This window comes from Sinohyriopsis cumingii, chromosome 8 (genome assembly GCF_028554795.1).
Source record: "Sinohyriopsis cumingii isolate HCF-2022 chromosome 8, ASM2855479v2, whole genome shotgun sequence".
Taxonomy (NCBI): domain Eukaryota; kingdom Metazoa; phylum Mollusca; class Bivalvia; order Unionida; family Unionidae; genus Sinohyriopsis; species Sinohyriopsis cumingii.
The window spans coordinates 106,583,452-106,595,452 of NC_142968.1; the positions used below are offsets into that span (position 1 = coordinate 106,583,452).

General features: G+C 36.5%; 1 protein-coding gene across 3 annotated transcripts in view; it reads right to left on the bottom strand.

Moving 5' to 3' along the window:
- The window catches only part of LOC149794319 (transforming protein p54/c-ets-1-like), a 187,736-nt gene that overhangs the window by 126,388 nt on the left and 49,347 nt on the right, over nt 1-12,001 (bottom strand). For all 3 annotated transcript variants that reach the window (XM_089968477.1, XM_089968476.1, XM_089968475.1), the window contains exon 3: nt 7,126-7,276. In XM_089968477.1, coding sequence (XP_089824603.1) covers nt 7,126-7,276 — 151 coding nt within the window. The remainder of the gene's footprint in view (nt 1-7,125; nt 7,277-12,001) is intronic.

The following is a 12,001-nucleotide window of genomic DNA, read 5'->3' on the forward strand; positions in this document are numbered from 1 at the left end:
GAAAGTATCACCCTGAGATCCAAGCGTCTGAACAGTTACAGTGGCAGCAGAACAACTGAGGGCAAACAGGTTATGCAATCGTACAAGACGTTGACTTTGACTGTTCACTCGATCCTATAATGAACTAAATCTATCAGTAAACAGATCGGCTATTTTATTTAAATCTATTTGTGTTTTCTTTTTATTTCAGTGAATGTTTAAATTTCTAAAAGCAGGGTATATTCCTGAAGTAATGAATTTTCACAGTATCTGTTATGTGATTGATTAAATTGTTTGTTTACATGTATGGGGGCTTGTGTTGGTTTGTTCTATATACCTGCTCAGATTTCTATCTAGTTTCACCACTTATATTTATATTTACTCAAACCGGGCAATAACATCGAGGGCGGTCAACCCCTAGATAACGAAAACCAAATTTGGCGGGACACCCACCAGGGACAATTCTCCCTGCTTTACACCTATAATGTTGATGTATAATAATATAAAGTTCACAACTGGCTTTAAATTACAGAACAGAAACAATAGTGTAATGGATGTAGAGATGGATAGAAAGAAGAATATAACATGGATACTATATCCCCAATGTTTTTTTAAACAGCAGGGGAAAATACAACTGAAAACAAAGAACACTGCAGACAGGCATCAAAGTTCCAGCAGGTGAAATTCCAGATATTCAGCTACAAGAACATGAAGGAATCAAAGAATGTGTGAGGTTTTCATAATGTACACTTCAAATGACATACTTTTTATGTTATTTGTGTATCAATCAAAACTGGCACACCTGTGACATGTTATCAAGCAATCAAAACTGGCAAACCTGTGACATGTTATCAAGCAATCAAAACTGGCAAACCTGTGACATGATATTTCAAATATCAATTGCAGGATGCATGAACATGGGAAGTAAAGGCTGTTGAATAATGTGTAAACAATTTTCAAGCTTTGTGACTCTTGAATCATGTGATATATGAACTCCAACTCATAGAATAAGCTATTAAAATAATAACAAGTCTCTAGAATTAAACAAGATACATATATTGTAAACACTGTTTTTAAATATTTTCAAAACACACATGAAGGGCACATAAATATAAAAGCTGCACATTTCTGATGTTAGGAACTATAACTTGTTTTCTATGTCATGTGATGCAATTTCAAGCAATCTGAATACTTTTAAAATAGGCTTGGTACAAATTTGTAATTATCAGTTTAACAGACAATACAATTTTTGAACTAGTTATTTGTCCCTAATATGTGACCATTTTACTGATAGGAGAAAAAGCACATTGTATTCCTGCTCCATTGCTATTAGTCTTTCATGTAGACAAGTAAGATTTCTGTGCAAAACAATATTTTTTACAGTGTCCTTATCTTTGACCTTGAAATATTTATATCTTTTTCCTTATCCTAAGAGCATGCCATCCATAAAGTTTGGCTCAGGTGTCTGATGTAGATTTCATGCTATTGTGCTGAAACCATTTTGTATTCTTTAAGTCATACTGACCTTGACCTTTGACTCTGGACCCCCAAAACAATAGGCTTCTTCCTTACCCAAGTGTAAACCATTCAAACAGTGTGGCTCAGGTATGCCCTGTAGAACTAATATGATTTTATGGAAGCTACTTTTATTCTTTCAGTCAGCGACCAAGATGTTTGGTCTCTAAAATCTGTCAGGTTGTTTACACCAAGTGCAATCATCCAAAAAGATTTATAACTGTAGAATGTAAAGAACCAAAAAATGTAGTTGCATGAGAGGGTACAACTAATTTTAATTATATATTACTTACTGCGATTATTGCATTGCTAAATCTTTTCCTGAGATTAGTCCCCAGAGTGAGGAGATTATTCCCTCATCATATCAATAACTGCAGTCTGAAAAAGCAAAAGGCCTACGTGGTCTGAATTGTAATTCACCTGTGCAACTGACAACTGTAAGGTTGTGAGTGCAAATTCATACATGTAGCGAAATTGGGTAGTGGAAAGGAAAGTTTGATCAGAACTGGATCAGAAATGCAGTCTCCAAGATGGTAACATGCTCTGCCGATCAGGTACTTCATTAGCTCATTTGTATGCTTAACTTGTTCGAGACTTTATGTGCATATATTACAAGTTTGATAAAAATCAGATCAGAAATATGGCTTCCATAGTGAGTTAGCCAATCAAATGCAAGATCACTTCATTAATGTGCATAGAATTTGCTCATTCTTGGACTCATCCGAGATTTTGATTAATACACGACGGATGATGCACGACACATGTTTGATGATGCATAATCTAAGCAGGGCCATTCCACTTGACCTCTTATGGCCAGGTAAGCTAAAAACAACATGATCCCAGTCTGATACCTCAGTCAAATACTTGACCTCTTATGGCCAGGTAAGCTAAAAACAACATGATCCCAGTCTGATACCTCAGTCAAATACTTGCAAGCAGAAAATCATCTTTCTATGACTTGTACAGAGACTGAAAGGACATCAGAGAGAAATGGGAGGAGGGAAATGACCAATAATAACATGCAACTACTTCAAATCAAAATTAGTTTCACCCTGACAAAAAGTACATTTTAACAGCAGTAATACATTACAAGCAATTATCATGTCACTGCTTAAGCCAGTCTGGTAGGGAGGTTGATGACCTAGGCTAAACTGTAACCGTTACCAGGGTAACAAGCAACTGAAGGATATCTTGACAATTTATTGGTCTGATACATTTATACCCAACACATAAATGCCCTCACTTGGGTGTGACACTTTCAATGGTAAAACAACAAAAGAAAGAGGAGTGCTGCCATAAGGTGGCTTTCATGACATCATCTAAAGAACAATAATTAAAACAAGACAGAATAATAGCACTGGGCTTTTCATGAGAAAAGATCTCTCTCATTGAGAGACTAATAGGCTCTTTTAACAGCCAAATCACTTGGACATGGTGGGTTCCAAAATATCACAGTTACCTTTGAGGAGAAGTACCTTTGAGATGGAGAAAAAGACAGGTGTGACCTTTTTTCTTTTGACTGGGTTTAATAGGACAGATGAGTCTATCTCATTTATCCCCAGCACAGATACAACTTAGACTGAAGAACTGGAGCTATCAAAGGTAGCAGATTCTTGGCCAGAAACAGTTTGGCAAAGGTCTAAATCATAGTTCCCACTGCTATTGTGCTGAACCCATTTGTACTGTTTAAGTTGCACTGACCTTGACCTTTTCCACTGACAAAGCATGATCTTTGCTTCTCATCCTTATTCTGCCTTGCTGCAAACAAGTCTACCCATGGCCTTCTATGCATATGAAAAAGTGTCTCTGTTACCAACTGGTGTTAATCTGGTACCTAGTGGCTCAATCTGGTACATAATGGAATGTTGAAAATAGAGAAACTTGCAAGGATAAGGTGCAACTCCCTTGGGATGACTACATCCATCCTTGGGAATGGAGACAGGTCTATAGATTTCCTCACCTGGCATCTCTAGCTACCTCATCATGTCATAAGAAAGATGGGCAGAAATGGGTTTTAAACTGAAGTTGACAGTTGTTGCTTCTCCTGCTTGAAATATTTGGTTGGAAGAGTGCAGACCTTTTGTGATGGGGGCATTTCTTTCACAGTTCACCCAGGCCCAGGCCCATAGTGAGGGACCAATGTTAATGATCTATCAAGACCTGTTGACCCTCTGAACAATGTTTTCAGATCAAGAGGTTCAATAGTAAAGGCTTTTGCTGTGCTCCAGCAAATCATTTTTTTTTTGTCTCCAAGGAGAATCTCTGCAGAGAGCATGCATCTCAATGTCTTGGAAATGGACTCCAACAATCTATGTTAATACAGCCTGAGATACTGGTTACCCTTCAACAGACTGAAGGAGGCAGCCAAAGAAAGACCGCATACAAGGCAATCACAACTAGTTTCTGAGTTTTCAGTTCCAAAGCCTCAAAAGCCTTCACTGGAAGATGAGTTAAGGTCCAGCCAAACTCCCTAATCTGAAGGGACCAAAGTCCAAGGTGGGGCTTAATGGACCAAGCAGGCAAAATGACTGTCTAGATGGAGGCTGAAATCAGGGTCTAAGGCGTAGAAGAGAGAACAGACTACCCTTCTGCACTTTTACTACCTAATGGCCTCAATACAACTTATGAGCCACCTATCTCACTGTCAGTGGCTTTGAGAGCAGCAGCAGGTCCAATTTAGGCTAAGACCTTGAGTGGATCCTTCCATCCAATGATCCCGGACATAGTTTACTGCCTTGAAAAGGTCCACACTTCCTCCTTCTATGTCAACTGATGAAGATTGATATACCAAAGAAAGAGAAGGACTTCTGGGAACTCATTTGTTTTGACCAAAATTTACAGTCTGTCATCCTGTCTTGGCACAAGGTGACAAGGAAGGACTAACTTGTCCCACTTACATTACTGGAGACACTGACAACATGATTAGTGATTTCTGGCACACCACCACTAAGGGACTAACCTGTGGTTTTCTCTTACCTGGAGAAAGGGATGATGATTATGTATCAACACAGGGATGGTTAGTGATAATCCCCTTCCTCTTTCTTTCATAGTGAGATTGGTGAAGGTTTTGATGATCTATGGTGTGTCTCATTAACTGAACCATGGAAACACATTAATGTCATCAATGGTGTCAGTGCTGGAAAAGGAGACAGGGCCAACTCACCAACAAATGGTTAGAGTTGCCAAGCACCATAATGAATGGACAGAAACATAAATAAAGGAGGGCTGTTAACCCAATCCCATCCCCTCAACAGTCATTAAAACTTTGAGCCTGTTGCCCATGGTGATTGATAGGAAAGATATAAAGGGGGGTTATTGAAGTGATTCTCTGCCTATACTAGTGGTCAAAACTGGGTGCCCAGTCTGAAGACCAATGTCCATCACTAGGTGCCTGGCATTTGGTGCTCAGTGATCAGTGACCACATTCAGAAAATAGGAGACTAGTACCAATCACCACAGACAGAGATTGGCACCCTGTGCCCAGTGATGTGAACTTGTGTCCAGTGTTCAGTGACTGGTGACAGACCCTCAGTTATTGCTACTTGCATAATTACCCAGTAATCCAGGGGCTTGTGTCTAGTGAGCAGCAACAGAGCTTCTATTTCACTTGATACACATTACCAAGTGCATGGTGACCAGTGACAGACCCAACCTGCTGCAAGGTGACCAGTGACAGACCCACAGTAACTGTCACTTTACACATTACCTGATACAATGCTGACTGGTGACAGACCCACAGTGACTCACTTGACACATTACCCAGCGCAGGTGACCTGTGGCAGACCTACAGTAACTGTCACTCCACACATTATCTGGTACACTGTTGACACATTACCTGGTACACTGTGACCATAACAGACCCACAGTGACTGTAACTTCACACATTAGCTGGTGCATGGTGACCAGTGACAGACCCACTGAGACTGTCACTTTACACATTACCCAGTGCACTTTGACCAGTGACAGACCCAGAGTGACTGTCACTTGGCACATTGCCTAGTGACTGGCCATCCACTGCCTCAGTGACCAATGCCCAGTACCTGGTGACCAATCACTTGGCAATGACTGGTCAGATGATGGAGATTATATCAGGATGTTTCTGGTGTAAAAGACTCGAATCAACAAGCTCTTGATATAAAACCATGTCTATTTGAAGCAAAACAAGATTTGCATCAGAAAAACAGGACTCACTACTGGATGCTTGCAACATCTCTCCACCTAAAAGTGTCAAGGCTCCCTCTCTCATGTGAACTGGCAACTTGCTTTCATGTATCAGTGAACCTACCCTAGCAGAAGTGGGTGAGTTGTGTACACTAGGAGTCTAGAACCCCTCTTTATGGGACCTGACAACTTCCCTAAATCAAAAAGTGCTGTAGGACCCTCATGGAATGGAGAGGCACCTCCAGCAATGAAAACAAAGAACCAGATCTCCTTTTCCTTACCTTATTGGCACAGCATCTTTCTGCAAAATCCCATTCTTTGTCAGGCTAGAAACAACAAATTACACAACCATCCTTACATACACGCAAGTGGAGCAAGGTACCATCAAATGCAATGAAACAGCATACAGAGATACAGCACCATAATGTATATGATTGCAAGCAGAAATGACACAAGACAAGCTTAATGTTTAAACACTGAGCACTCAAATGACTATAGAAGTGTATGAACTGCAAGTCCAAGAAAACAATATTCATACTATTGGAAGTGACTTCTCGTGGGTTATTGGTCCTTTCCGGGGTTTCCCCCCTGAGTTCCTCCTCCACCATTAATACTGGCCACCATGTATAGCCTATCTTGTGCTAAAAAATGGCGTTAAACCCTACAACAACTATTGGAAGTGGACAAATTTTAAGAATGGGATCGCTATTCCAGGGAGTGGGGTAATGGTACTTTAACATGTTATTGGCCATATCATGCTGATGAAATTGGAGTTAAGTACCCTTGCCAAGAACACACAAAGGCAGCTGACCTAGGTGGGCCTGGGCCGGTATTAAACCTGCTGCCTTCAGATTACATGACCAATGCTCTAGCAACTGAGCTCTCCTAGAACTTGGGACAAGCACCAGGAAAAGATATAGCAATGCAATATTGACAGGTAATGTATTACTGCTATTTAATTATATTCTACCTTGCTGTTACCTTAACCATGAGGCACAGAAGGTGGCTAAGGTGGCCATGGTATGTGGCACAGCATCTAGTGGTGTTATAGTTGGACACAGCTTCATTTAAATATCTTCAGTGTTTCAGATTTTATACTCCAGACAAGGATACAAGTCACAGAATTACACTCTCCTTTGAGGTGACCTTGACTGAGGTAGGGAAATAGTTATGTTATATGGAACATGATACATGTATATACTTGGGCAATATTTCATCAAAATATCTTCTGAAGGTATTCAAAACTCCTGAGAAGGCTGAAAGTCACATAATTCCATTTTCCCTTGCCTTATCCTTGAGACAAGGGCCTGCCTATGTTACATGACTAAGTGTCTAGTCACAATATTCACTTTGGCACAATTTCATGAAAATCTCCCCAAAGGTTAAAACTGTACGGGCCAGATAACAGATTAATGTTACCATAACATAATACTTAATAATTATGTATAATAATACAAAATTATGACTTACCTGTGCTCTCATCCGAGAGGTCGGACAGTGAGGGGACACGGTGGAGACTGGACAAAGTTGGCACTCTGTGGTCTTCTTGGCTACTGTCTTGTCGTCGCAAGCCGATGCTAAACCTAACATTTTCCTTGTTGCCCTCAAGGTCATAAGTCATCTAGAAAATAAAATTTAAGTTACATTTATTGTCATTTACTTTTATTTTTACATTTGTAAAAACATGTTTTACATTGACGGATGGCCATGTAAAAAATTTCCATCATCTCTCTGACAACTCATGACTGCATCTTCTTTTGACAAGTTATTATTCATCAAATCAAAGGGGCATTGACAATACTCTGGCAATATGCTCATTCTGTAAATATGTAGTCCTGGGTTAAATCCTATCTCCCTGCAGGAGTATGCGTACATGGTCACTCATTTTCAGGGCTACAAAGTTTCCTTCCTCTTATCCGTCTGTGGACCCGAAGAAGTAGAACAGGCATAATAAGCATCCTACTGCACATCATGAGTGGGGAATAATGCAAGCAAACATTCTGCCTAAAATGTGTCAAGATGATGTTCCAGCCATGAATGTCTTGGGACTTTTTGAATGTGTATGCTTTTTATCAAAATCTGACTTCACATTTTAAAGGATTTTATTCCCCGTTTTGCTTTTATGTTTGCCTTGTATGCCTTTTTGAATACTTAACACTATATAGCCAGGATTGTGTTGATGTGCCATAATACCCAAATATATTACAACAATATACCAAGGTGAAATTTTTGTCTTGCCTGCAAAGCAGAGGCAATACAAAGGTATAGTCTGCTAAGTGCATTTGACTTACCCGAAAATTTAATTTCCTTATTTCTTTTTATTTAGTTGAATTTTTCAGATTTATTTTGCAATGCTTCAAAATCAATAAATGGGATGATTAGCATAGGGTTGCACAGTAAATGTAACAGTATAGGGACAACATATGATTGGCTGCTGACCCGTGTTAAACCCTCATGAGATGCATGGAATTGTTGTGCTGGCCCTAACAATTGCAGGATTTACCTGCATGAAGCACATGGTTACAATGCATACTCTTTATTATTGGCTGTTCCCTATCAACTGACATCCTGTCATATATATACACAAAAAGATGTTTTTTAAATGGTAAATTTATAACTCTGGTCTTATAGTATGCATTTAAAAGTTAAATAAAATTGGCATAAACATTTTTAGATTAGTCCTGTAACTTTTATGCTTTTACAATCTGGTATTTGCTAGTCAAGGTCCATCACAAAGACTATAGGACGTTTCTGTTGGTAATGTCAACCTGCCAACTCCTGGGAGGTACCAGCATAACCTTAGTGGCAGAGAATACATAATTTAAAATTAAAAAGCATAATCTACATATTACATGCCATAATTACAATTAACTGTATGAAAAATGTACATTTATTTTTGCTACTAACCTAAACCTACAGCTGGTTACAGTTCTTGTCACAAATTGGAATAATTTATGTGGATTTGAACCAGAATAGAAACATAAAATGCACCACCCAATTATATATACAAAACACAAACATAAAACACACCACCCAATTATATATACAATACACAAACATAAAACACAGCACCCAATTATGTATACAATACACAAACATAAAACACACCACCCAATTATGTATACAAAACACAAACATAAAACACACCACCCAATTATATATACAACACACAAACAAAACACACCACCCAATTATGTATACAATACATAAACATAAAACACACCACCCAATTATATATACAATACACAAGCATAAAACACACCACCCAATTATGTATACAATACACAAACATAAAACACACCACCCAATTATGTATAAAAAACACAAACATAAAACACACCACCCAATTATATATACAATACACAAACTTAAAACACACCACCCAATTATATATACAATACACAAACATAAAACACACCACCCAATTATGTATACAATACACAAACATGAAACACACCACGCAATTATGTATACAATACACAAACATAAAACACACCATGCAATTATGTATACAATACACAAACATAAAACACACCACCCAATTATATATACAATACACTACCTTCTTTCTCTACATGTCCAATTTTCCACTAAATGATCTCCACGCCACAAATCATGCAATGTACATGATACCCAGCTAGCCGAGTACTATATTACATCACTTCTTAAATTTCTAAAACACTATGAATTTATCCTTTTTCTGACCCAACATTCATTCAAATTTAAAAACATCCCTCTCCACAAACATTTTTCAGTCATTTAACGTTCATGAGTCACACTGATAAAACCAGCTTCATTTAACATCTTGAAACATTATTTATGGTGTAGACGGGTGTGCAAAACATCTTGCACCATATTTATGGTGTAGACTGGTGTACAAACCATTTCTCCTCACTAATGTAATTTCAAACTGAAGAAACCCATTTGTCTTCTTTGTAATTGTTTTTTATACAGCTGCTATGAACAGAACAAAATGATATGTATTAGGAACGTACATGAAGGTTTACGATTGAAAAGGATATGTTTATGCTATTTTAATGTAGAATGCTTCTCTTCTGGAATATTTCGCTTATATTCATATTTTGGGCCCCGAGTGGCCAAGTGGTCTAAAGCGCTCTCCATTACAGATCACTGCCATCTCACCTCTGTCTGCATGGGTTCAAGTCTCGGATTTTTGTAAAATGACAGTTTTGTGTAAAATGACAGTTTTGTGAGTACCTAAATGTGTGAATTCAGGAAGAAGCAGTGGTGTAGCAAAAACTTAACGCAAAAGAAGAAAATGTGACAACAGCTAACAGTGTTCATTTGAATGGCTCAAAGAATAATACCACTAATATTAGCGCAAATCAAACACCTGTGAAGATTGATCACTCAGAACTCATTTTCATCAAGTGCTCAACATCAATAGCCAATGCAGCCAGCACCTAGGCAAGTAGTAACTGAAACATATCTCTATGATCTTTAACTTAAACCACTGTCCATAACATTGCACCACATTATCTGCCCATGACCACGTTATGTGATAATGTCATTATTCCATATATGAACCCAACATGCACGTGACCAACTGCCACTTGCTTGATGCAATCAGCAGGCTGTGATGATCTATTATTTGTAGTAGTGGAAAACAAAACACGATAAGAGATTGGTTATAGCTAACAATGGGTCTAAGAAAGCCAAACTTGTTTAACTTTGCAGTTTGGGGATTATTTATGTGACAAATGCTTGTGCTAACAAGGAGACTTGATTAACACAATGTTATTCAGTAGTTTTGTCTGAAAATAAGTTACGTGTGAACATAGTACAGTGCTGTAATTAGTGTATATTCATAGCGTTTAATTAGTATATGGGCTTTAATTAGTGTATATAATAATAATAATAATAATGAGGACTTTGTATAGCGCCTAATCTTTAGAAGCTCTAAGCACTTTACAACATTAGACAACACCTATAAGTTAAAAAAATCATATAATGATATGATTACAAAAACAAACACCATGAAATTAGAAAACATTAAGAACATGCTGAGAATATTTAAGGTAGGAAACATTATTAGGTCTTTAAGTTTGTTCTTGCAGTCATGTTTAATTATTACATGCTGTAATTAGTGTATATAGTGTTTAATTACAGTGCTGTAATTAGTGTATGTATATGTGTGTGTGTGTATATATATATATATATATATATATATATATATATATATATATATATATATATATTGTTTAATTATTATGTTTTAATTAGTGTATATACATGATGTTCAATTAGTACATGTGCTGTAATTAGTGTATATGTTTAATTACAGTGCTGTAATTAGTGCAGATACATAGTGTTTAATTATTACATGTGCTTTAATTAGTATATATACATAGTGTTTAATTATTACATGTGTTTTAATTAGTGTATATATTGTTTAATTAGTACATGTGCTATAATTAGTGTATTTACATAGTGCTTAATTAATACATGTACTATAACTAGTGTATATACAAAGTGTTTAATTATTTGAGTGCTATAACTAGTGTATATGCATAGTTTAATTAGTACATGTACTTTAAATAGTGTATCTATATAGTGTTTAATTACAGTGCTGTAATTAGTGTATATACATAGTGTTTAATTAGTATGTGTGCTGCAATTAGTGTATATACATAGTGTTTAATTAGTACATGTGCTGTAATTAGTTTATATACATTGTGTTTAATTAGTATGTGTGCTGTAATTAGTGTATATACATTGTGTTTAATTATTATGTGTGCTGTAATTAGTGTATATACATTGTGTTTAATTAGTACTTTTGTGCTTCAAGAAATAGTTTCATTATTTTACAGTTATGTTGTTCCTTTGAATTAAAAATGCATGAATAAAATGATTTATGCCGATAGATTTATATTGTTAACAGGAAAGCATGCCGCCTTAAGTTAGATTTACATATTTGCATTAATCTATGCTTTATGTAAATTATTTATTAAATACATTATTCTATGCTTTATGCAGATTATTCCTTAAATAAACTAATCCATGCCATATCTAGGTTGTTCCCTAAATATGTTAATCCATGCTATATGTATATCGTTCCTTAATTACATTAATCTATGCTTTATGTAGATCATTCCTTAAAAACTCTAATCCATGCTTTATGCAGATTATTCCTTAAATGCAATAACCATAGCTTTATGTTGATTATTTGTTAAAAGCATTAATTTATGCTTTATGTAAATTATAAAAATTATTCCTTAAATAAACTAATGTTATATCTAGGTTGTTCCCTAAATACATTAATCCATGCTATATTATACTGTTCCTAAATTACATTAATCAATGGTATATGTATTCATTAAAAAGA